Source organism: Hemitrygon akajei, chromosome 6 (genome assembly GCF_048418815.1).
Source record: "Hemitrygon akajei chromosome 6, sHemAka1.3, whole genome shotgun sequence".
Lineage (NCBI taxonomy): Eukaryota > Metazoa > Chordata > Chondrichthyes > Myliobatiformes > Dasyatidae > Hemitrygon > Hemitrygon akajei.
This window is the reverse complement of record NC_133129.1, coordinates 13,091,007-13,117,814: the sequence shown is the minus strand read 5'-3', so window position 1 is coordinate 13,117,814 and position 26,808 is coordinate 13,091,007. Positions and strand designations below refer to the sequence as shown.

At 43.9% G+C, this 26,808-nt stretch overlaps 1 protein-coding gene across 3 annotated transcripts in view; it reads left to right on the top strand.

Moving 5' to 3' along the window:
• Window positions 1-2,226: 2,226 nt before the first annotated feature.
• Window positions 2,227-26,808, top strand: part of dok7b (docking protein 7b) — a 112,347-nt gene continuing 87,765 nt past the window's right edge. For all 3 annotated transcript variants that reach the window (XM_073047899.1, XM_073047898.1, XM_073047900.1), the window contains exons 1-3: window positions 2,227-2,377; window positions 2,489-2,534; window positions 16,057-16,287. In XM_073047899.1, coding sequence (XP_072904000.1) covers window positions 2,324-2,377; window positions 2,489-2,534; window positions 16,057-16,287 — 331 coding nt within the window. In that variant the 5' untranslated portion in view covers window positions 2,227-2,323. The remainder of the gene's footprint in view (window positions 2,378-2,488; window positions 2,535-16,056; window positions 16,288-26,808) is intronic.

Here is a 26,808-nt window from a genome sequence, read left to right as displayed (position 1 = left end):
TGACAAAAAATTCCAAAATAAAATACTTTGAAAACCTTAAAAAAATAGATGAGCAAACACAACAGATAGGTTAAAAGGCTGACACAACATTGAGGGGTGAAGGGCCTGTAGTGGCCAGACTGGTTCAAGCTGACGGGAAAGTGACAGCAACTCAAATAACCACACGTTACAACAGTGGGGTATGGAAGAACATCTCTGAAAGCACAACATGTCGAACCTTGAAGTGGACGGGCTACAGTAGCAGAAGACTACTCAGTGGCCACTTTATAAGGTACTGGAGTATCTCATAAACTGCTGATCTCCTGGGATTTTCACGCATAACCATCTCTTAGAGTTTACAGAGAGTGGTGTGAAAAGCAAAAAAAAATCCAGTGAGTGGAAGTTCAGTTCCGCCACGGATGGTCCCAAGCCCGGCTGAGAAAGGAGGAGGGTTGGGCATGGGGATAGCAACCACATCCCATACAAATCCCAGTCCTACAGAAACACCAACAGAACCTCCAGAGACCTCATCCCTGGGCGAGGAAAGAAGAAGATGGGCTAAACCTGGGAAAAACTTGAAAGGACAGGGGACTGTGGTGAGCTGATTTCGACGGTGCATGCCCCAGCAGGAGTGATAGGCTTAAGTAAGAGTGACAGTTCTGTGAGTGAAATCAGCTCATTAATGAGGGAGGTCAGATGAGAATAGTCAGAGTGGTTCAAGCTGACAGGAAGGCGACAGTAACTCAGATGACCATGCATTACAACCGTGGTGTGCAGAAGAGCATCTCTGAACGCACAACACATCAAACCTTGAAATGATGGAGGCTACAGCAGGAGAAGACCATGGACACTCAGTATATTTGTGCGTGTGTATGTATATTGGACTCCGTGCATGCTCAGCATGGACTTCGAGAGCTGAAGAACCTATCCCTCCAGTGTACCGTCCCAAGTTCTCTGCCTGTGACTTCCCCCAGCAGGGCAAACTAAAGGAGGATGTTCTAATTAATCTGTCCCTGGGGTCTTGGAGTCCATCTGGGTGGACTGCCTGGGAATGTTCAGGGGGTATATCCATGCCTGGGTAGCTGTGGAAAAAGAACACGAGCATCCACAGGATACTGAGAGGTGTTTTGAGAGAGTTGATCACTGCATTGTGGGAATAAATAAGGATGGGGCCACACTGGGACAGTGAGTTGTTTACTGTATTCTGTGCTGTTTGCATAATTCTGCTATGGACAGCCCCAAGCCTGGCTGTGAAAGGAAAAGGGTCAGGCATGGGGTGGGCAACCCCATTCCGTAAAAACTCAGCGCTACAGAAACGCCAGCGGAGCTCCAAAGTCCTCATCCCTGGGGGAGGAAGGCTAGACCAAGAAGATGGGCTACACCTGAAGAGAACACAAAAGACTGAGGACTCTGGCAAGGTACTGTCAGCGGCCTACGTCCCATGATAGGCTTAATTATGTGAGTTACTGTTTACCTGTGCTACGCACTTCACGTGCATTTTGATTTATATTTTATTATCTGTGGCAATATTTTGTTTTATGTGCTGAGTGTGATATACTGTATGTTTTGTGGGTCCGGAGGAACGTTGTTTTATTTGGTTGTACGTATGTACAGTCAGATGGCAATAAACTTGGACTTGGATGTGTTAGTTTAGTCCATTTTGTTTTTGTTTGGAATGTGATTGTACAATGGTATTTGCAGTGGCTTGAATTTATAATAAATATAAATTTGTAAAACAAAATCAACAGTGATAGGTGGAAAAGGGAAAAACACACCAGAATCATCTAAAGGCATTGCCTCAAAAAGACATAATCCATCATTAAGGATCTCCCCCTCTCCCAGGACATGTCCTCTTCTCATTTCTATGATCAGAAAGGAAGTACAGAAGGCTAAAGGCACTCACTCAACAATTCAGGAACAGCTTCTTTCCCTCCACCATCAGATGTCTGAATGAATAACAAACCCATATACACTACCTCAATATTTTTTGCTTTCTTTTCATACTAATTTAATTTTAGTATATTTTATTGTAATTTATAGTTTTTGACAAATATTATGTCTTGCACTGTACTGCTGCTGCGAAACAATAAATTTCATGACATATGCCAGCGATATTAAACCTAATTTGATTCTGCTTCCGAATAAAGTTCAGGGGAAGCATTCTGCTTTAAGAGGAGAGCCCTCCCTCACGCCTGGGTCCTGGGGGTGGAGCAGGTCGTTGGAGAGAGGCGTCAGTGGGCTCTAGCTTCTCTGCTGAGCGGTCCGGGCTGTGGGAGCTCAGATCAGCGAGCTATTTTGAAAGTGACCCTGAAAGGTTTGCAGCTGTTTACGACCATGACTGAAGATGACGGATTCAGTTGTCGCGGAGGGCCATGTAAAACTGAGAGACGGGAAAAAGGTTTGTGGGTCCGCCGTAGTGGAAAATTAAAGTTGTTGGCTTGAGCTAAATGGTCTGTGCCGGGCGGCTCTGTTAACTTGGTGTTGTATTTTATTTTACATGAAACTCCAGTGGAAAAATAGATGGCTGGTGCTACGGAAACCTTCTCCTGTAGCAGGTACTCGTCCATACTTTAACTCACTAACTATATTTGACTCGGGGGGAACTGGCAGATAGTTTGTGGGGGGAACTTTTAAAGCATTTGCAACTTTTAAAGCTCCTTATTTAGACTGGTGCACTGCACAACTCTTCTGGTTCTTGCCCTATATCAGTTGCCTCCTTTTTATGGAGGAACATATGTATTAGGGACAGGAGAAGGCCACTCTGCCCCAAAAGACTAACCCCCATTCAATCAGATCAATGCTGATCTCACTCTAACCTCAACTCTGCATTGCTACCTACCCATGCCGATAGAACACAGAGCAGTACAACACAAGTACAGGCCCTTCTGCTCACAGTGTTGTGCTGAGCTAATTAAACGCCTAACTGAACTAATCCTTTCTGCCTGCACAATGCCCATGTCCCCATCTAAGAGCCTTTTAAACGCCTCCATCGCATCTGCCTACATACCACCACCCTTGACAGTTCATTCCGTGTGGAGTTCTTTTTTTTTGTAATTTATTTTTTATTGAAGTTCATCATCAAACAAACATTTCCATAAGATGTATTTCAGGCATTGTACATATATATCATATAATCATATATATCACAAATCTCCACAAAGTATTTATCTGAGGTATGCACTTATAGAAAAGAGTGGAAAGAAAAAACAAGCAAAAGGAAAAAAACTATGTAGAAGTAGGGAGTGATCTTTTTTTACAACATATTCATTGATTTGTGAGAATAAAATCAGGCCTATGAGGCATTATGTAGTTAAACCATTTTCCCCAGTATGAATCAAATTGTTCCAGCTTATGATTAACAGATGCTTTTATCTTCTCCATTTTGTAAATGTCCATTGTAATTTCCATCCATGTATTTAAAGTTGGGCTCTCCTGTGATAACCATTTCCTAGTAAGAGTCTTTTTACCAGCCACCAACAGTATATTCATTAAATATTTATCTCTTTTCAACCATTCTTGAGGTATATACCCAAAATATATGATCTTACTCTCTAAGGGTATTTCACATTTAAATATGTTTTGTAGGACATTGTGTATCACCCTCCAATAATTTTTGATAACAGGGCAGTCCCAAAAAATATGATAATGATTTGCAATTTGATTTCCACAATTTCTCCAGCAAACAGGGAGGTTGCTATCATAATGGGATTTCTGAGAGGGTGTAATAAAATGTCTTATCAAGTTTTTCCATCCAAACTCCCTCCATTTTTGTGATCTGGTACACTTCCATTGATACCTCCATATTGTTGTCCATTCTTCCTCAGATATAATTATCCCTCCTTCCTTCTCCCATTTTGTTTTAATGTATGAAGTCGAATGTGTTTTAAGATTTGACAAACCCTTATACATGCTTGAAATGATTCTACTACCGTTATCTGAATTATATGCTTTTCTAAATAGCTCTATCAAGCATGTACTTGCCTTGGTTATATTTTTAAGTGTCCTATTAACATATTGTCGCATCTGTAAATACCGATAAAAATCTTGTTTTTCTAATAAGTGCTTCTCTTTAAGCATTTCAAAACTGAACAGTGTTCCTTCTTTCAAAGTTGCAAAGAACTGTTGCAAAGAACTGTTATTCCTTTAGCTGTCCAGTCCTTAAATCTAGCATCCAGTTTATTTGGTGTAAAATCCAAGTCATATGCACACCATTCCGTGTGGAGTTCAAAGTAAATTGGGGGCGGCATGGTAGTGCAGTGGTTAGCTCAGCGCTTTACAGTATCAGCGACCCGTTTTCAATTCCCGGTGCTGCCTGTAAGGAGTTTGTATATTCTCCTCGTGACCACTTGGGTTTCCTCCGGGTGCTCTTGGTTTTCTCCCACAATCCAAAGACGTACCGGTTGGTAGGCTAATTGGTCATTGTAAATTGTCCCGTGATCAGGCTAGGGTTAAATCGGGGGATTGCTGGGTGCCTTGGAAGGACCTATTGCCCGCTGTATCCCAATAAAAATATAAATACATTTATTATCGAAGTCTGTATACCATATATGACTTTGAGATTTATTTTCTTGTACAGACATTCCCCAGCGCAGTGTCGGACTGTGTTGGTTGTTGACACTAAATGACACATTTCACTGTATGGTTTGATGTTTTGCTTCAAGTATGTCAAATAAAGCCAATCTATTAGTTCTCCCCCTACTCTGGGGAAGAAGACTGTGACCATTCACCCCTGCCCTGCATGATTTGATAAACCACTTTAGGGTCACTCCTTAACACTCTTGTGCTCCAGGGAAAATAAAGCCCAATCGGTTTCTCCTTATACAGTAATTCCAGTCCATCCTTCGGTAAGGTCTTGTAGAACTGCCCTACAAACTAAGTCTGTTGGTTTCTTCCTATTCAAAAATTTAAGTCCTGAGTTCTTTTTGCTTTTGTTTACCATTCTGTGGTGTTTTATTGTGAATTCAAACATCATTCTTTGGCTTTGAGTGTGTTACTGAAGGTGTATGCACCACCAGAGACACAGACTTCAAATAAGCTGCCTACTCTCCGAAGTGGATACAGCTGAAGCTTTGTAAGGTCTTGATCAGAATGGATTTGGAATATTGCGAGCAATTTGAGCCCCGTAGCAAGGGAAAGATGTGCAGCCCTGGGGAGGGACCAGAGGAGGACCACAACAATGATCTCTGGAATTAGAGACTTAATGTCCAAAGAGCATTTCATGCCTCTACGTCTGTACTTGATGGACTTCAGAAGGATTGGGAGAGGATGGATCTCATTGAAACCACCTGAATACGGAAAAGCCTGGATAGAGTGAGTGTGGAGAGAATGTTTCAATTAGTGAGGCAGTCTATGATCTGAGGGCACAGTCTCGGAATAAAAGGGCATCCCTTTAAAACTGAGGTGTGGAGGAGGTTCTTTGAACAGAGGCTGGTGAAATTGTGGAATTTGATGCCACAGAGGGCTGTGGAGGCCAAGTCATTGGGTGTCTTTAAAGAGAGACTGATGAACTCCTGATTGGTAAAGTAGGTGAGGTGGGGTTTAAGAAGGTGAAAATAGGGTTAAAAAAAGTCAGCTATGATTGAATGGTACTGCAGGCTCAATGGGCTGAATGGTCTTATTCTGTTCCTATATCCTATGTCTAATGTTATTGATAAAGTGTCTAGAACTGGGGTTCCCAACCTTTTTTAATCCCATGGACCAATACCATTAGGTTAGGAACTCCTGGTCTGGAATGATTAAGAGAAACTTGGCTGCATGGATTCAGGAGAAACTCAGCAGGCCAGACAACATCTGTGGAAAAGAGTACAGTCAGCGTTTTGTGTCGAGACTCTTCAGCAGGACTGGAGAGAAAAAGATCCAGACGAAGGGTCTCGGCCCAAAACGTCAAGATGCTGCCCGGCCTGCTGAGTTGTGAGCGTTGCTTGGATTTCCAGCATCTGCAGATTTTCTCTTGCTTGTGCATGGATTCAGAATTGGCTTGCCCACAGGTAGAGTGCATTCTACCTGCTCTTTGAATTCTGTAAATGGCCTAGATGAGGAAGTAGAAGGGTGGATTAATAAGTTTGCAGATGGCATGAATATCTGGGGTGTTCTGGATGGTGTAGAAGGTTATTGCAGGTTATATTGGGACATTGAGAGGTTGGGACATTTTCTGGGTTGAGAATTGGCAGATGAAATTCAACCCAGAAAAGTGTGAAGTGTGAAAACTTTAAAAGATCAAGCTTGAAGGTAGAATATAAGATTAGTGACAGGATTCTTGGCAATGTGGAGGACAAGAGGGATCTTGGGGTCCAAGTCCTTAGATCCCTCAAAGTTGCCATTCAAATTGATAGGGTGGTTAAGAACTGATAAAGGCATGTTGGTCGTTATCAGTTGGGGGATTGAGTTCAAGAGCCATGAGGTAATGTCGCAGCTCTTTAAGACCTTGGTGAGAGCACTCTTGGAATATTGTGTTCAGTTCTGGTTGCCTCACTATAGCAAGGATGTTGAAGCTTTCGAGAGGGTACAGAGGAGATTTACCAGGATGCTGCCTGTATTAGAGAGGGTACAGAGGAGATTTACCAGGATGCTGCCTGTATTAGAGAACGTCTTATGAAGAAAGAGTGAGCGAGCTCGAGCTTTTCAGTTTGGGTGAAGGAGGATGAGAACTGATGATCAGAGACATAGATAGTGGACAGTCAGGGCAGGAAAGACTAATACAAGAGGACATATTTTCAAAGTGATCAGAGGGAATGCAGGAGGGATGTAAGAGGTAGGTTTTTTACACAGTGTATTTGTGGAGTGCGCTGTTAGGGGTGGTGGTGGAGGCAGATACATTAACAACAGTTAAGATTCTCTTAGATAAGCACAGGGATGCAAGTAAAATGGAGGGTTATGTAGGAGGGAAGGGTTAGATTGATTGTGGAGCAGCTTAATGGATCAGCACAACATTGTGGGCCAAAGGGCCTCAGCTGTGCTGTAATATTCTATGTTCTAACATATTTAGAAGATGAGATGGAGAAGGGTGTGAGAAAGCTTGTGAGGGGCAGAATTTCCACACCGGCTCAAATGGGTTGAAAGGCCTGTTTCTGTTCTGTGGATAGAGTTACATTTGATTTGTGACAGCCCCCACCCTCAACTTCTGCAGTTCTTCCGAGGTTTTTTTTGGCAAGTATTTACTGATTGATTTGAAAAGATTTTCAGAAAATCCAATTAAAAGCAGACAAAACAGTTTTAAGATTTTAATGCCAGTGTGTAACTAGACAGAGACTCCAGGCCTGACCTGGTGTGTGATACCAGGTCGTTCAGACACTCTTGTTAAGGTGCAGTTAATATCAGAAATAGGCAAAACATGTCAGACCGAAGTGACGTATCACGTGTGGACTTTAACCTCCCACTGAATGCAGTTCTTAAGATGAAGGACGGGAGATCTTACAGAGGCAAACAAAATTCTGAGGGGTATAGATAGGGTATTCAGGCTCATTCCCTCAGTATGAGTGAGAATAGAACTGGAAGTATGGGTTGAGGGTGAAATATTTAAGGGGAATCTGAGGGAAAACTTCACTCAGAAGGTGTTACAAGTGTGGATCGAGCTGCCACTGGAAGTAGTGAACATGGGCTCGATAGCAACATTTAAGGGAAGTTTGGATAGGTACGTGGATGAGAGGGTTATAGACAACTATGGGTCAATGGACTAGACAGAATAATAGTTGGCACAGACTAAATGAGATGAAGGGTCTGTTTCTGTGCTGTAGTGTTGTATCTCTCTGTGACCTGAAATTTGTAGCAATAGCATAAACATCTATGAATTACAGCAATAAATAATTAGTTCAAAGAAAGGAGTAATGAGGTGTTGTTCAGAGATCTGATGGCAGAGGGAAGAAGCTCTTCCTGAATCATTGAGCGTGTGTCTTTCAGCCCCCGTACCTCCTCCCCGATGGTAGCATTGAGCAGAGCGCATGACCCGAATGTTGAAGTTTGTTAGAAATGGATGCCACCTCTTTAAGGTGTCCTTGATGGTAGGAAAGTTGTGCCCATAATGGAACTGAATGAATTCCACGCAAGGCTTATTGAGAAAGTAAGGAGGCATGGGATCCAAGGGGACATTGTTTTGTGGATCCAGAACTGGCTTGCCCACAGAAGGCAAAGAGTGGTTGTAGATGGGTCATACTCTGCATGGAGGTTGGTGACCAGTGTTGTGCCTCAGGGATCTGTTCGGGGACCCTTACTCTTCATGATTTTTATAAATGACCTGGATGAGAAAGTGGAGGGATGGGTTAGTAAGTTTGCTGATGACACAAAAGTTGGAGGTGTTGTGGATAGTGTGGAGGGCTGTCAGAGGTTACAGTGGGACATTGATAGGATGCAAGACTGGGCTGAGAAGTGGCAGATGGAGTTCAACCCAGATAAGTGTGAAGTGGTTCATTTTGGTAGGTCAAATATGATGGTAGAATATAGTATTAATGGTAAGACTCTTGGCAGTGTGGAGGATCAGAGGGATTTTGGGGTTCGGGTCCATAGGACCCTCAAAGCAGCTGCACAGGTTGACTCTGTGGTTAAGAAGGGGTATGGTGTATTGGCCTTCATCAATTGTGGAATTGAATTTAGGAGCCGAGAGGTAATGTTGCAGTTATATAGGACCCTGATCAGACCCCACTTGGAGTACTGTGCTCAGTTCTGGTCGCCTCACTACAGGAAGGATGTGGAAACCATAGAAAGGGTGCAGAGGAGATTTACAAGGATGTTGCCTGGATTGGGGATCATGCCTTATGAGAATAGGTTGAATGAACTCGGTCTTTTCTCCTTGGAGCGAAGGAGGATGAGAGGTGACCTGACAGAGGTGTATAAGATGATGAGAGGCATTGATCATGTGGATAGTCAGAGGCTTTTTCCCAGGGCTGAAATGGTTGCCACAAGAGGACATAGGTTAAGGTGCTGGGGAGTAGGTACAGAGGAGATGTCAGGGGTCAGGTTTTTGCTCAGAGAGTGGTGAGTGCATGGAATGGGCTGCCTGCAATGGTGGTGGAGGTGGATACGATAGGATCTTTTTAGAGGCTTTTAGATAGGTACATGGAGCTTAGTAAAATAGAGGGCTATAGGTAAGCCTAGTAATTTCTGAGGTAGGGACAACTTTGTGGGCCGAAGGGCCTGTATTGTGCTGTAGGTTTTCTGTGTTTCTATGTAATTTACAACCCTCTGCTGCTTTTTCTGATCGTCTGCATTGGTGCCTTCGTACTAGGCAGTGATGCAACCAGTGAAAATGCTCTCCACCATACATCTATAGAAATTTGCAAGAGCCTTTGGTGACATACCAACTCTTCTCAAAGTCAATCCGAAGCAAAGCCACTGGGATGACTCCTCATGACTGCATCGATGTGTTGGGACCAAGATAGATCCTCTGAGATGTTGACATCCAGGAATTTGAAGCTGCTCACCCTATCCACTGATGACCCCTCAACGAGGATTCTCCCGATGTCCCCTTCCTGAAGTCTTCCTGGTATTGAATGTGAGGTTCTTGTTAAGACAACACTGAACCATCTCCTCTACCTCGCTCCTGTACGCCTCCTGATTGCCACTTCAGACAACAGTGGTGTCATCGGTGAATTTATAAGTAGTGTTTGACCTGTGTTTAGCGCCGCAGTTATGAGTGTAGAGGGGGTAGAGCAGTGGCTAACTACTGGACATTCTCTGTCCTGCTGTCCACTTTCAAAGTCAAAGTAAATTTATCAAAGTACTTAGATATCACCCCATGTACAACACTGAGATTTGTCTTCTTGTGGGCATTCACACAAAATCCAAAGAAACAAAAAAAGCAATGAGTAATGAACCTGAGATGAAGGATCCTTCAAAGTGAGCCCATAGGTTGTGGGGAGAGTTCAGCACTGGGATGAGGGGAAATAACTGCTCCTCAAGCTGCTGGTGTGGGACCCAAGGCTCCTGAAGGCAGCAGTGAGAATGGAGCATCACCTTGATGGATGCTACCTCCTCCTGCCCCTCCCCACCCCTTCCCCCCTTTCGCTCCCACTCCTGCTGGAGTATAGTGCCAGAGTCTTGAGCAAAGTTTAATTAACACAGTTTGTGGATTGGACTTGTTACTTTGTGTAGTTCACGTTATGATGTGTTTCTAGTTGCTCCTTTTTTGAGTTTGATCGGAGTGGCCTGCAGATAACGAATGACAGACTGGGCTGAACTATACTGAATACTCGGACTCTTTCAATGACTTTGTGGTTGGGTGTTTTCCACTCCTTTTTTTGCTGTTTTTGTGATTTGTTATTTTTTGCTCACTGGGGGTTTGATGTTTTTCTTTGAGTGGGCTTTGTGATTTTCTTTGGCTGTCTGTGGGGAGTCAACAAAGAACAACTAAACAAGAAATCATTAAAGGGAAGATAGAGTATGAAAGTAAATTAGCACAAAATATAAAAACAGATAGCAAAAGACCAAAATTCTGTAGGCTCTGGGCAGGTCCTGGCGGATTGGAAGACAGCAAGTGTCACACCACATTTTAACAAAGGATGCAGGAAAAAGACGGGCAACTATAGGCCAGTTAGCTTAACATCTGTAGTCAGGAAAATGCTTGCAGCAGTCATTAGGAAAGAAATAGCGAAACATTTAGAAAGAAGTGATTCCATTAGACAGACACAGCACGGATTCAGAAAGGGCAGGTCCTGTTTGACGAACTTGCTGGAGTTCTTTGAGGACATAATGACTGCAGTGGATCGAGGGGAACAGGTGGATGTCGTATACTTGGATTTCCAGAAGGCGTTCAATAAGGTGCTGCACAAGAGACTTATAAATAAAATATGGATGCATGGAGTTAGAGGAAGTGTATTGGCATGGATAGTGAATTGGTTAACCAATAGAAGGCGGAGAGTTGGTATAAATGGGTGTTTCTCCGGTTGGCAGTCAGTGGTGAGTGGGGTGCCGCAGGGGTCGGTGCTGGGCCCGCAGCTGTTTACCATTTACATTGATGATTTGGAAGAGGGGACTGAGTGTAGCATAGCAAAATTTGCTGACGACACTAAACTGAGTGGAAAAGCAAATTGTACAGAGGATGTGGAGAGTCTGCAGAGGGATATAGATAGGTTAAGTGAGTGGGCCAAGATCTGGCAGATTGAATACAATGTTGGTAAATGCGAGACTATCCATTTTGGAAGGAATAATAGAAGAGCAGATTATTATTTAAATGGTAAAAGATTGCAGCATGCTGTTGCGCAGAGGGACTTGGGAGTGTTTGTTCATGAATCCCAAAACGTTGGCTTGCAGGTGCAACAGGTTATTAAGAAGGCAAATGGAATGTTGGCCTTCATTGCTAGAGGGATTGAATTCAAGAGCAGGGAAGTCATGCTGCAATACAGGGTACTGGTGAGGCCACACCTGGAGTACTGTGTGCAGTTCTGGTCTCCTTACTTGAGGAAGGATATACTGGCTTTGGAGACAGTGCAGAGGAGGTTCACCAGGTTGATTCCAGGGATGAAGGGGTTAACCTATGAGGAGAGATTGAGTTGCCTGGGACTATACTCTCTGGAGTTCAGAAGAATGAGAGGGGATCTTATAGAAACATACAAAATTTTGAAAGGGATAGATAAGATAGAAGTAGGAAAGTTGGTAGGTGAGACTAGAACTAGGTGACATTGCCTCAAGATTCAGAGGGAGAAGATTTAGGACTGAGATGAGGAGAAACTGTTTTTCACAGAGAGTGGTGAATTTGTGGAATTCTCTGCCCAGTGAAGCAGTTGAGGCTTCCTCACTAAATATATTTAAGATGCAATTATATAGATTTTTACATAGTAGGGGAGTTAAGGGTTTTGGGGGAAAGGCAGGTAGATGGAGCTGAGTTTATGGACAGATCAGCCATGATCTTATTGAATGGCGGGGCAGGCTCGATGGGCCGGATGGCCTCCTCCTGCTCCTATTTCTTATGTTCTTATGAGTCAAAGCTCAGGGTTGTATACTGCATACACACTTTGGTAATAAATATACTTTGAATCTTTGAAAGCAGATGAGTTGTCGTGTTTAATTTGCAATGGCACTTGTGTGCTGGACCCAGGACAGATCCTCTGAAACGGTAACACTGAGGAATTTAAAGCTGCTCACCCTCTCCACTTCTGATCCCTGATGAGGACTGGCTCACGGACCTCTGGTTTCCTCCTGTAATCAATAACCAGCTCCTTTGGTGACCGCAGTTGTGAAATGTCTCTCTGCGAGTGGGGTGGGTGTGGGGGTTGTAGATTTATCTCGGAGGGCAGTGAAATTGAGCTGCAGTACGAGTGAATCTTGTGAATGGATTAGGAATCTTTGAAGTGGCTGTTTTCTGCAGCTGTTTGTGTGGCAGCTGCTCTACTGGGCCGAGGGCGGGCGGAGGAACCCACTCCTGTCAGTCAGCACGGGCAGGGAGAAGGGCTGGAGGGAGGGGGGACGGAGCACTGAGGGGAGGAAGAAGGAGGGGGCACAGAGGGAGTGAGAGGGGTACTGAGGGGTCAGGGCTCACAGCAGAAGTGGAAGCAGATGGAAGGGTCAGAGGGAAGGAGAGGAGCACCGATGGGCAAAATGAGGGATGGAGGACTGGGGAGGGAAATAGTAATGAAAAGAGGGAGGCTGACTGAGGGAAGGAGGAAAAGGGTGGATTCTGGAAGAGGCAGGGTGAGGGACACTGATGGGGAGGGATTTGAAATGAGGGAGACAGGGGCTGAGGGAAGGTGGGAGAGAGGCACTGAGGAAGGGACCGGAGGGGCTTGGGATGTATGAAGGGGACAGACTGAGTGAAGGGGGGGTGAGAGAGATAGAGTCTGGAGGGGCAAAATGAAGGCAAGGAGATTGGGGAGAGTGCAGACTGCAGATTGAGCAGAGGGGGACAGGTGGTGGGGGGAACAGTGGGAGGGGGATCTGGAGGAGGGAGGGAATGTGTGACCTGGGAGGAGGAAAGGTGAGGGGGCACTGAGGAGGAGGATGGCTGGGATAGGGGGACTATGGGGGGGAGGTGAAGGGATGGGTACAGAGTGAGGTTTGAGGAGCAGAGTGAGAGGAGGGGAAGGGAGAACTGATGGAGTCTCCCCTCTCCCATCATGAAGAAGATATGAAAGCATATACCAGCAGACTGGAGGACAATTTCTACCTTGCTGTTATAAAACTAAGTAATTCACTAGTATGCTAAGAATGACTCTTGACTTCTTATTCTGCATTGTTATTGTTTTACCTTCTGATCTGTATGAACAGTATACAGGACAAGCTGGTCATAGTACCTCATTACACGTGACCATCGTAAACCGAAAAGGAACAATTGTTCGGGAGAGTATTGTAAGGGGTATAAGAGACATGAATGAGGCAGGGCAGTTGATCTGTATTACCGGTACTTTGTAATATCTACCCCTCTCACATGATTCTGGTCAGTATATCCCTGCCCCTCCTCTCCCCTCCCTTGTCTAAAGACACACCATCCCTTATCCCAGTATGTCCCACCTCTGGGGATGAAACCTGGAGCGTAGCGGGTTGTCTCCTGTGAGTGACGTTCTTCCTTGTGACAGAGACTGTTCACGTTTTGATATCGAAACCTAGTAAAACAAATCCTTTACAGAAATGCAAATTGTTGGAAGAACTCACTGTATCAGGTGGCATGTATGAGGGGAGATGGACAGCTGTTGGATAGTCATCCAGATGAAGGGTCTCAACTCAAATCACTGATTGTCCATTTCTCCCCAGTTCTTCCAGTACAGGGGTTCCCATTGTGGGGCCCACAGACACCTCTATGAATAGTAGGGGTCCGTGGCATAGAGAAGATTGGGAACCCCTGCTCCAGGAGTTGGTTTTTGCTCCAGATTCCAGCATCTGTGTCTAACCCTTTGCTCTCTCTTTTCTTTCTTGAAGACTCACACTCAACGATTCAGGAACAGCTTCTTCCTCTCCGCCATCAGATTTCTGAATGGTCCATGAACCCATAAACTACCTCATTCATTCCTTTTCTTGCAGCTTTTATTTATTTTGTAATTTATTGTCTTTGCATGGCACCTCTTCTCCAGAATTACAAATTTCATAAGAATAAATCAGTAGTAAGATTGTTAAATGTCATTTCCAATACACAAGTGTAAAGGAAAATGAAATACTGTAATGGTTACTCCAGATCCAATACAATATAAAGAAACTAAGATAAAGAATGCAATAATAACAAAGCACAATAAATATGAATACATGAGATAGCTTATATGAGTAGATTGATCATATGTCTATAAAGTGACAATAGGCAATAATAAATCTGATTCCCCATTCTTTTTATTCCCTTTTAATTTTTTTCATTTTCTCTTCACTTTCTTTGTTCCATTCTCACACTCCTGCTCTCCTTTCCCTCTTCTTCTTTCCCTCTCTTCCTCCTTTTCCTCTCTTCTGTCCTTTTCCTCTTCTTCTCTCCATCCCTTTGTCTTCCCTCCTGCCTGCATGTGGCCCAGAGGGCGAGCCTTGTTGAGATGAAGTATTCATTGTACGTCCTTTTTCCTGCGCTTCTTTGTGAACACAGGTCCAAGAGTCAGAGTCATAGAGCCACACAGCAGAGAAAAAGGCCCTTAGGCTTAACTTTCCATGCTGACCAAGGTATCATTTGCTCCTGTTTGGCCCATTTCCTATCTGTATACCTGTCCACAATCCTTTTAAATTTTATTAATGTATGTGGCTCAACCACTTCCCTTAGGCATTTCATTCCATATATTAACCACCTTCTGGGTGGAAAAAGTTGACCCTCACATTCCTCTCCCCTTTCACCCTAAACCTGTGCCTGTAGCTCTTGATTCCCCAGACTTGGGGAAAAGACGCTATCTATGTCTCCCCATGATTTGTACACCTCAAGAAGATCCCCCCTCATTCTCCTATGCTCCAATGAATACCTGCACATCCTCTCTCCATAACCCTGTCCCTTGAGTCCTGGGCAAACATCCTCTGCATGCTTCCCAGCTTAATAGCACTGTTCCTATCACGGGGTGACCAAAACTGAACACAACATTCCAAACGTAGCCTCACCAATGACTTGTGCAACTGCGACACACCATCTCAATTTCTATACTCAGTGCCCTGACAAGTGTGCCAAAGCCTCCTTCACTACTCTGTCTATCTGTGATCTTCATTCAAAGAACCATGTACTTGTACTATTAGGTTCCTCCAACATTCCCCAAAGTTCAAAGTAAATGTACATACAACCCTGAACAAAAGAAAATCTGCAGATGTTGGAAATCCGAGAAGCACACACACAAAATGCTGGAGGAACTCAGCAGGCATCTGTGGAAAAGAATAAACTGTTGTTGTTTCAGGCCGAGACCCTTCAGCAGGACTGAGGTTCTGAGATTCATTTTCTTGCCAGCATACTCAATAAATCTACAGAATAATAACCATAACAGAATCAATGAAGGACCCAAGGCTGTACCCTTCACTGTGAAGTTCAAATCCTGATTTGCAACACCTCACACCATCTGAAGATTCAAGATGCTCCAAGATTCAAGTTTATTTATTTATCACATATGTGTACATTGAAACGTACGATGAAGTAAGTCATTTTGCATTACAACCAACACACCCTAGAGTGTGCTGGGGGCAAGTGTCACCACACATTCTGGCGCCAACCACAATTTGCCATTCCCCGGTCCACTTACTCAGCTGATCAAGGTCCCTCAATAATTCAAACTTCAAAATAAATTTATTATTAAAGTACATATATATCTCCCTTACTACTGTAAGATTCATTTTCTTGGGGCATTCACAGAAAATACAAAGAAACACAACAGAATCAATGATAAAACTGTATATAGACAACAACCAATGTGCAAATGTGAAAAAGAGTAAAAATAATATAAATAAATATTGAGAACTTGAGTTGTGGAGTCTTTGAAAATGAGTCCATGAGTTTTGAAGTTAGTTCAGTGATGGGGTGAGTGAAGTTACCCTCTCTGGTTCAAGAGCCTGATGTTTGAGGGGTAATAACTGTTCCTGAACCTGGTGGTGTGGGTCCTAAGGCTCCTATACCTCCCTCAACAGTGAGACGAGAGCATGGTCTCTGGGCTGTATCGGTAATTCTCGATAATCATCTTCACTGCCTAACTGTCTTGTTCATTGTCGTGTTTTCAGATTGCTTGCTGATGCTGGTGTACAAAGACAAGTCTGAAAAGAGTCGAGGGAACAAGGAGAGGAGCAGTGTGGTCCTGGAGGATATATGTGGTTTAGAGCCTGGCCTTTCATTTGAAGGAGTGAATCACATCCTTGCAATAATCTGTCTGGGGCAAACTGTGCTGCTGGCATTTGAAAACAAGGATACCATGTGTGCCTGGGACATACGGACTCGCTACAGCCTCGGAGAAGGTAGCTGAGAATCAGAGATACCAATTGAAGCAGTTTTTTAAAATTTCGCAGTGTATTCTTCCCTTATTCAGCCCAGGGAATTTGCATATGCATCCGCAAACATTGGAGACACTTCACGTGTTAAACCATTAGAAAGTACTTTATTAGACCAGCACAAATGCAATTCAGAGAGAAAAACGGATGTCTGCAGGAGCAGCAGTACAGAAAGCAAAATAATACTTATCCACTAAACAAACTGATCTCCACAATGTTGGAGGGGAGCCACAGATCCGACAATCTTACACACAGCCTGTTCTCTCTGTCTCTCTCTAGCTCTCATTAGCTATCTCTCTCTAGCTCTTACTCAATGTACTTGTCCCTCACGGGCACCTAGCCTAGCCATAACCTGGCCTAAGACAAAGCTCTCCCCCAGACAGAGAAAATGCCCTTTTTATACCTCTCAAAATCCCTTACACTGGCACTTTTCCTTTGCTCAATGGTACCAGCTACACCCCCATTTATCTCTTATGACCTCTAGCCCAGACAAACATGTTTTCAATTATGGCTGCAGACTTGACTTTCTGAAAACATTGCTGTGGACTGGATCTCTCCAATCCCACTCCAAGCTAACATAATTTTGTCTTACAGACTTTCATTTATTATAGAATGTACCCAGGAGAAATCACATTTAACTCTTTCCTTACTCCTACTCCACAACGGAGGCTGCTCTTCTGAAAGTATCACTGTGGGAGGGAGGGAAGAAATGTCTGAAGAAGATCAGGAGACTTCTATTGGTCCTCTGGCCAATATTTATCCCTCAGTCAAAAGTTTTCTAGTTATTTTCACATTGCTGTTTGCAGGATTTGACAGTGTATAAATTTGCTCCCTTGTATCCAACATTATGGCCGCGACATCCCTTCCTACTTTGGCTGTGAAATATACTGTAGCAGTTCAGAAGAGATACTCTAGAAATGTAGCTTTCTTCTGTTAAGAAGGTTCCATTTCTGATGGCTTAGGATTTTCCAAATGAGGAGTAGAGGAATCTGATTGATCATAAGATACAGGAGCAGAGTACCACCATTCTCTCAAGGCTAATCATTTTAACCCCATTATGGCCACCTTCTGCTAACCTTTAATCCCATTACTAATCAACATCCCATCTATCTCTACCTTAAATATACCCAATGTCTTGGCCTCCAAGGTGCCTGTGGCAACGAATTCCACAGATTCACCACTCTCTGGCTGAAATAATTCCAGCTCACCTCAGTTCTAAAGGGATGTTCTTATATTCTGAGGCTGTGCTCTCGGATTCTCGACTCTCCTCCTGGTAGAAACATCCCCTCCAGATTCATTCTATCCAGGCCTTTCATTATCCATGTAGTTTCAATAAGACCCCCCCACCCCCTTATCCTCCAGAGTGGTACAGGCCCAGAACCATCAAAAACTCTTTCATTCCATGAATCATTTTTAATTATAGACATATTGCTAAGCACAAAGACTATTGCCCATCTCGTGTAGATAGATAGATAGATAGATACTTTATTCATCCCCATGGGGAAATTCAACTTTTTTTCCAATGTCCCATACACTTGTTGTAGCAAAACTAATTACATACAATACTTAACTCAGTAAAAAATATGATATGCATCTAAATCACTATCTCAAAAAGCATTAATAATAGCTTTTAAAAAGTTCTTAAGTCCTGGCGGTTGAATTGTAAAGCCTAATGGCATTGGGGAGTATTGACCTCTTCATCCTGTCTGAGGAGCATTGCATCGATAATAACCTGTCGCTGAAACTGCTTCTCTGTCTCTGGATGGTGCTATGTAGAGGATGTTCAGAGTTTTCCATAATTGACCGTAGCCTACTCAGCGCCCTTCGCTCAGCTACCGATGTTAAACTCTCCAGTACTTTGCCCACAACAGAGCCCGCCTTCCTTACCAACTTATTAAGACGTGAGGCGTCCCTCTTCTTAATGCTTCCTCCCCAACACGCCACCACAAAGAAGAGGGCGCTCTCCACAACTGACCTATAGAACATCTTCAGCATCTCACTACAGACATTGAATGACGCCAACCTTCTAAGGAAGTACAGTCGACTCTGTGCCTTCCTGCACAAGGCATCTGTGTTGGCAGTCCAGTCTAGCTTCTCGTCTAACTGTGCTCCCAGATACTTGTAGGTCTTAACCTGCTCCACACATTCTCCATTAATGATCACTGGCTCCATATGAGACCTAGATCTCCTAAAGTCCACCACCATCTCCTTGGTCTTGGAGATATTGAGACGCAGGTAGTTTGAGTTGCACCATATCACAAAGTCCTGTATCAGTTTCCTATACTCCTCCTCCTGTCCATTCCTGACACACCCCACTATGGCCGTGTCATCAGCGAACTTCTGCACATGGCAGGACTCCGAGTAGGTGTTATATTGGTACTTGTAATGGCAGGGCCATGTTACAGGGAAAGGTGGATAGGCTGACGTTATGCCTACTGGAGTTTTTTTTAGATTATGAGGACACTCAGTCCTCGTTTATTGTCATTTGGAAATGCATGCATGCATGCATTAAGAAATGATACAATGTTCCTCCGGAGTGATATCACAAAACAAAGAAAAGGACAAACCAAGACCCACACTGACAAAACCACATCATTATAGCAGATAGTTATAGCAGTGCAAAACAATACCGTAATTCGATAAACGCAGACCATGGACACGGTTTAAAAAGTCTCAAGTCCCGATCGACTCCAATCGTCCCGATATCAGGCAGCAAACGGGAGAAACTCTCCCTGCCATAAACTTCCAGGCACTGACAATGCCTTGGAAGCACCCGACAACAGCAGACTCTGAGTCCGTCCGAAAACTTCGAGCCTCCAACCAGCCCCTCTGATACAGCCTCCCGAGCACCATCGACCTCGTCCTGGCCGCCGAAACGAGCAAAACTGAGGTCTTGGAGGCCTTCTCCTCCGGAGATTCCAGACCACACAGTAGCAGCGGCAGCGAAGCGGGCATTCCAGACGTTTCTCCAGATGTTCCTCCACGCTCTCACATCTGCCTCCATCAAATCAGGATTGTGCACGGATCCCTACTTAACACGTAACGGATATCCATTCTCCAGAGAGGCCGCGTGTGCTGCGTCGCGCCGCCATCTTCTCCTCCTCCTTTCTGAAAAGTAATAGGTGATTGCTTAAGTAGGTGGGTAAGGAGTGTGAGTAAATAGGTGGGAACAGATGTGGGAAAGTATGAAATTGTCCATTTCAGCCGTAAGATTGAAACCAATAATCTCGAAGGGAATAACAGGACAGAAGTGGAGAAGAGTATCAGCCTGAAACGCCAACTGTTTACTCCCCTCCGACATTTTGTGTGCATTGCTCAGATGTGTAGAGGAACTTTTCTCTTGTGGGAACATCTAGAAACAGGGGTCACAGATTAAAAAGACCGCAGAGATGGGGGGGGGGGTAAATTTTGTTTTCAGAGAGTCAAGAGTCTTTGGAACATCAGAGTAGGGTTAAAGGTAGGGAGGGAATGCAGAGCTGAGATTACAGCCAGGCTGTATTAAATGGCAGAACAAATTTGAGGGGCTGAATGGCCTATTTATTCTCTTCCTATTTTTGCAACACCAAACACAACCTGAGATTTGTAATTCCTTTGTTATTGTCACATATATTAAGGTACAATGAAAAGCTTAACTTGCATACTGTTTATAAAATCAGATCATATTGCCAATGAGAAGAGTAACTGAAGAAGTAGAATGAAGGGTTGGAGAGCATGGCAGTGTGTCTCAGAAGGAGATGTGAAAGAGGCGATTTGCTCAGGAGTCCGACAGCAGTCCTTCAGTCTGCCTATCGAGGCTTTCAAGCTCCTGTATCTTCTCCCAAAGGGTAGAAGAGAGAAACAGAATGGCCAGCTTGGTCAGTATCCTTGAAAATGCTGTTTTAGATGTCCTGATGGAATGCACCATGAAGGTGGACAGGATGGAAGATAAAGATCAGCTTTATTTATCACATGTACACCTAAATACAGTACATGGTTTTGCAGGAACGGCCACTGCAGTCTGAGGATGTGCTGGGGGTAAGCATGCAAGTGTTGCCTTGCTTCTGACATTGGAGAATTGGGAGATAGTTAATGTTGTTCTGCTGATTAAAATGTCTTAAAATGATCAGGAAATGATAGGCTGGCAAGCCTGACGTCAGTTGTGGGAAAGTTAGTGGAAGGTATTCTGAGGGACTGTATATATGAGTGTCTGGATAGACATGGACTGACTAAGGATAGTCAGCATGGCTTCCTGCGTAATAGGTCATGTCTGTCCAATCTTATAGAGCAAGTTACCAGGAAAGTTGATGGAAGTGGGACAGCAGATGTTGTCTACATGGACTTTAGGTTCAGTCGCTCAGCATTCAAAATGAGATAGTAAATTGGATTAGACATTAGCTCTGTGGGAGAAGCCAAACTGCCTCTCTGACTGGAGGCCTGTGACTAGTGGAGTGTTGCAGGGATCGGTGCTGAGTCCATTGTTGTTTGTCATCTATATCAATAATCTAGATGATAATATGGTTAATTGGATCAGCAAGGGAACTGGAGCTGGAGCTGGATGAACTTCGGATCATTCGGGAGGCAGAGGCAGAAATAGACAAGAGTTTCAGGGAGACAGTCACCCCTAGGAGTCAGGAGACAGGTAGTTGGGTGACTGTCAGGAGAGGGAAGGGGAATAGACAGGAAGAGCAGAGCACCCCTGTGGCTGTTCCCATCAACAATAAGTATACCATGTTGGATACTGTTGGTGGGGACGACCTACCAGGGACAAGTTGCAGTGGTTGCGTCTCTGGCTCCGAGACTGGATCCTCAGCTCAGAAGGGAAGGAGGGAAAAGAGGAGAGCAGTAGTGATAGGGGATTCAATAGTTAGGGGGACAGATAGGAGGTTCTGTGGAAGAGATCGAGAATCCCAGATGGTCTGTTGCCTCCCTGGTGCCAGGGTCCGCGATATCTCGGATCGAGTTCTCAGTATTCTCAAGAGGGAGGGTGAGCAGCCAGATGTCGTGGCCCATGTAGGGACCAATGACGTGGGTAGGAAGAGTGAGGAGGTCCTGAATGGTGAACTTAGGGAGTTAGGTGCCAAGTTAAAGGACAGGACCTCCAGGATAGCAATCTCAGGATTGCTACCAGTGCCATGTGCAGGTGGGTTTAGAAATAGTAAGGTAGTGCAGATCAACACGTGGCTGAAGACATGGTACAGGAGGGAGGGCTTCAGATTTTTAGATAACTGGGCAGTTTTCCAGGGAAGGTGGGACCTGTTCCGGCGGGATGGTTTACATCTGAACTGGAGGGGGATAAATATTCTTGCAGGTAGGTTTGCTAGAGAGGCTCCAGTGGATTTAAACTAGATACGAGGGGAGAGGGGAACCAGAGTGAGGAAACAGATGTATGGGAGAAGGAAGAAAAAGAAGACAGTAAAGTTCTTTGTACTGTTACGTACCCCGTAACTGGGTCACTTACCAGCAAAGATAGAGAGGTCCGTTGAAGTCTGATGGTACTATTTTTTAAAGTATTTATTGATAAAGGGGCACAAAAATAAGATTAATGCAAACATACAGATAATATACGTCGTCAATACTAAATCTAAAAGCGCGGGTATAATAATAATCAATAAGAAATAGCTCTATCATTGTCTAGGGGATAATGTATTGTCCGATGGAAATATAACAGTCACTGTTAGTTCGTTCAAGCTGCAGCGTTTTGGGTTTAAGAGGGACGGTTTTAAAACTTGCCCAGGTCTTTTATGATGCCAATCCGTTGAGTCGGGGGAGTTGGTTTTCCCGTTGTTAGCTAAAAGCCGTTTTCCGTGGTACCAGCCACTAGTCCCAGGCAACGGAACTGAACGCACGTGGCCTCCTTCAAATGGCTTCCCGCTATTACGGGATCGCTAGCGTTTCTTCTGGTGCGTCTGAGGGGCTGTTCCTACAGACCCTCTTTTATCCTGACTCGCAGGGTCATAGATGTCAATCAGGTTGGGGTGATGCAATCTCTCCCTCAACCAGCCCACTTTGCCTGAGGGCGTTCACGTAGCATAGTATCTCAATCCACAAATTTGTCTCCAGGAGACAATGGCCATGTCCCATAGCTTTACATCGCCGGGGAATGAGACATTCCGCACGTCTCTCTCTCATTTCCTGGGCCCCCTGACCCAACCCAACAGTGATCTTGCGATTCTCACAAAGGAGGGGGCTGCAGGCATAACAGTACTGTTAGAGATAAACAGAGAGGAGGAGGTGGAGAATTTCTTAAATGCATTTATTTTAATGCTAGGAGCATTGTAAGAAAGGTGAATGAGCTTAAAGCATAGATTGATACCTGGAATTATGATGTTGCAGCTATTAGTGAAACATGGTTGCAGGAGGGGTGTGATTGGCAACTACGTTTGTAAATATTCCTGGATTTCGTTGCTTTAGGTGTGATAGAATCGGAGGAACAAGAGGGGGAGGTGTTGCGTTGCTTGTCAGAGAAAATATTACAGCGATGCTCTGGCAGGATAAATTAGAGGGCTTGTCTCGGGAGACTATCTGGGTGGAATTGAGGAATGGGAAAGGTGTAGTAACACTTATAGGGGTGTATTATAGACCACCTAATGGGGAGTGAGAATTGGAGGAGCAAATTTGCAAGGAGATAGCAGATATTTGTAGTGAGCACAAGGTTGTGATTGTGGGAGATTTTAATTTTCCACACATAGACTGGGAAGCCCATACTGTAAAAGGGATGGATGGTTTGGAGTTTGTAAAGTATGTGCAAGGTAGTTTTTTTCAGCAAAACATAGAGGTACCAACTAGAAAAGGGGCAGTGTTGGATGAGATTCCTGTTAGGGAATGAGATAGGTCAGGTGACGGACATATGTGTTGGGCAGCACTTCGGGTCCAGTCATCACAATGCCATTAGTTTCAATATAATTATGGAGAAGGATAGGACTGGACCCAGGGTTGAGATTTTTGATTGGAGAAAGGCTAATTTTGAGGAGATGTGAAAGGATTTAGAAGGAGTGGATTGGGACAATATGTTTTATGGGAAGGAGGTAATAGAGAAATGGAGGTCATTTAAAGGTGAAATTTTGAGGGTACAGAATCTTTATGTTCCTGTTAGGTTGAAAGGAAAGGTTAAAAGTTTGAAAGAGCCATGGTTTTCAAGGGATATTGGAAACTTGGTTCGAAAAAAGAGAGAGAGCTACAATAAATATAGGCAGCATGGAGTAAATGAGGTGCTCGAGGAATATAAAGAATGTAAAAAGAATCTTAAGAAAGAAATTAGAAAAGCTAAAAGAAGATACGAGGTTGCTTTGGCAAGTAAGGTAAAAATAAATCCAAAGGGTTTCTACAGTTATATTAATAGCAAAAGGATAGTGAGGGATAAAATTGGTCCCTTAGAGAATCAGAGTGGACAGCTATGTGTGGAGCCGAAAGAGATGGGGGAGATTTTGAACAATTTCTTTTCTTCGGTATTCACTAAGGAGAAGGATATTGAATTGTGTAAGGTAAGGGAAACAAGTAGGGAAGTTATGGAAACTATGATGATTAAAGAGGAGGAAGTACTGGCGCTTTTAAGGAATATAAAAGTGGATAAATCTCCGGGTCCAGACAGGATATCCCCTAGGACCTTGAGGGAAGTTGGTGTAGAAATAGCAGGGGCTCTGACAGAAATATTTCAAATATCATTAGAAACGGGGATGGTGCCGGAGGATTGGCGCATTGCTCATGTGGTTCCATTGTTTAAAAAGGGTTCTAAGAGTAAACCTAGCAATTATAGGCCTGTCAGTTTGACATCATTGCTGGGTAAATTAATGGAAAGTATTCTTAGAGATGGTATATATAATTATCTGGATAGACAGGGGTCTGATTAGGAACAGTCATCATGGATTTGTGCGTGGAAGGTCATGTTTGACAAATCTTACTGAATTTTTTGAAGAGGTTACGAGGAAAGTTGACGAGAGTAAAGCAGTGGATATTGTCTATATGGACTTCAGTAAGGCCTTTGACAAGGTTCCACATGGAAGGTTAGTTAGGAAGGTTCAATCGTTAGGTATTAATATTGAAGTAGTAAAATGGATTCAACAGTAGCTGGATGGGAGATGCCAGAGAGTAGTGGTGGATAACTGTTTGTCAGGTTGGAGGCCGGTGACTAGTGGTGTGCCTCAGGGATCTGTACTGGGTCCAATGTTGTTTGTCATATACATTAATGATCTGGATGATGGGGTGGTAAATTGGATTAGGAAGTATGCAGATGATACAAAGGTAGGTGGCATTGTGGATAATGAAGTAGGTTTTCAAAGCTTGCAGAGAGATTTAGGCCAGTTAGAAGAGTGGGCTGAACGATGGCAGATGGAGTTTAATGCTGATAAGTGTGAGGTGCTACATTTTGGTAGGAATAATCAAAATAGGACATACATGGTAAATGGTAGGGCATTGAGGAATGCAGTAGAACAGAGCGATCTAGGAATAATGGTGCATAGTTCCCTGAAGGTAGAATCTCATGTGGATAGGGTGGTGAAGAAAGCTTTTAGTATGCTGGCCTTTATAAATCAGAGCATTGAGTATAGGAGTTGGGATGTAATATTAAAATTGTACAAGGCATTGGTAAGGCCGAATCTGGAGTATTGTGTACAATTCTGATCATCAAATTATAGGAAAGATGTCAACAAAATAGGGAGAGTACAGAGAAGATTTACTAGAATGTTACCTGGGTTTCAGCACCTAAGTTACAGGGAAAGGTTGAACAAGTTAGGTCTTTATTCTTTGAAGCATAGAAGGTTGAGGGGGGATTTGATAGAGGTATTTAAAATTATGAGGGGGAGAGATAGAGTTGATGTGGATAGGCTTTTTCCATTGAGTGTAGGGGAGATTCAAACAAGAGGACATGAGTTGAGAGTTAGGGGGCAAAAGTTTAAGGGTAACACGAGGGAGAATTTCTTTACTCATAGAGTGGTAGCTGTGTGGAATGAGCTTCCAGTAGAAGTGGTAGAGGCAGATTTGGTATTGTCATTTAAAGTAAAATTGGATAGGTATATGGACAGGAAAGGAATGGAGGGTTATGGGCTGAGTGCGGGCCAGTGGGACTAGGTGAGAGTAAGCGTTTGGCACAGACTAGAAGGGCCGAGATGGCCTGTTTCCATGCTGTAATTGTTATAGGGTTAAGTTTGCAGATGACACCAAGACTAGTGGTGTAGTGGACAGTGAGGAAGACTATCAGAGCTTCCAGACAGGATATGGACCAGCTGGAAAAATGGCTAATGGAATTTAATGCAGACAAGTGCAAGGTTTTGCAGTGCTATAGGACCAACCAGGGTATATCTTACACTGTGAATGGTAGGGCACTGAGGATTGCTATAGAACAAAGGGATCTGGGAATACAAGTCCATAATTCCTTGAAAGTGGCATCACAGATGGATAGGGTCATAAAGAAAGCTTTTCGCACATTGGCCTTCATTAATCAAAGTATTGAGTACAGGAGATGGAATGTTATGTTGAAGTTGTATAAATCACTGTATTGTGTGCAGTTTTGGTATGAAATACTGTATGTAAACTTTGAAAGAGTATAGAGAAAATTTACAAGGATGTTGCTGGGACTGGAGGACCTGAGTTATGGGGAAAGATTGAATAGGTTTGGACTTTATTCCTTGAAACTTAGAAGATTGAGAGGAGATTTGATAGAAGTATACAAAATTATGAAAGGTATAGATAGAGTAAATGCAAGCAGGCTTTTTCCACTGAGTTTGGATAGGACTGCAACGAGAGGTCTGAGTTAAGGGTGAAAGGTGAAAAGTTTGAGGGGAACATGAGTGGGAACTTCTTCACTCAGAGGATTGTGAGAATGTGGATGAGCTGCCAATGCAAGTGGTCCATGTGAGTCGATTTCAACGTTTAAGAGAAGTTTGGATGAATGGGTTATGGAGGGATATGGTCCCAATGCAGGGCTACGAGGGTAAGCAATTTAAATGGTTCAGCACAGACTAGATGGGCTGAAAGGCCTTTTTCTGTGCTGTACTTTTCTATGACTCTAACAGCATGTCCACAACTTACCTGTGTGCCTGTGGAATGCGGAAGAAAACTCACTGTCCTTGGAGACAGTGGTGTGAATTGAACCCTAACCACTGTCTGCTGGCACTGTGAATTGTTACGCTCGGCAGGAATTCAATCCTGGGTGTACAGCATTACGCTGGCCGCTGAACTGCCATGCCACCCCAAGTAAATGACGAACCTGTGATGGACTGGGCAGTGTTTACCAGTTTAGGCCCTCTCTGAGATTTGTCACCTTGTCATGGTGGAGAGGCTTGTGAGTTCCTGAGATCCCAAGATTGATGCCATCTGGAGTTGACCGAATGGTGCTTGGCTCCTGGTAGGGTCACCCCATGGTGGTAAGCTCAAGGGGGAGGTTCCAGACAAAGAGCGATCCAACCAAGACCTCAGCAGTGGAGCTGGTGGGAGATGATGACAAATCACAACAGCAGTGAAGGGTCCCCAGTTGTCTTGAATCCCATGACACTGGACCCTGACCCTGATCTGTCA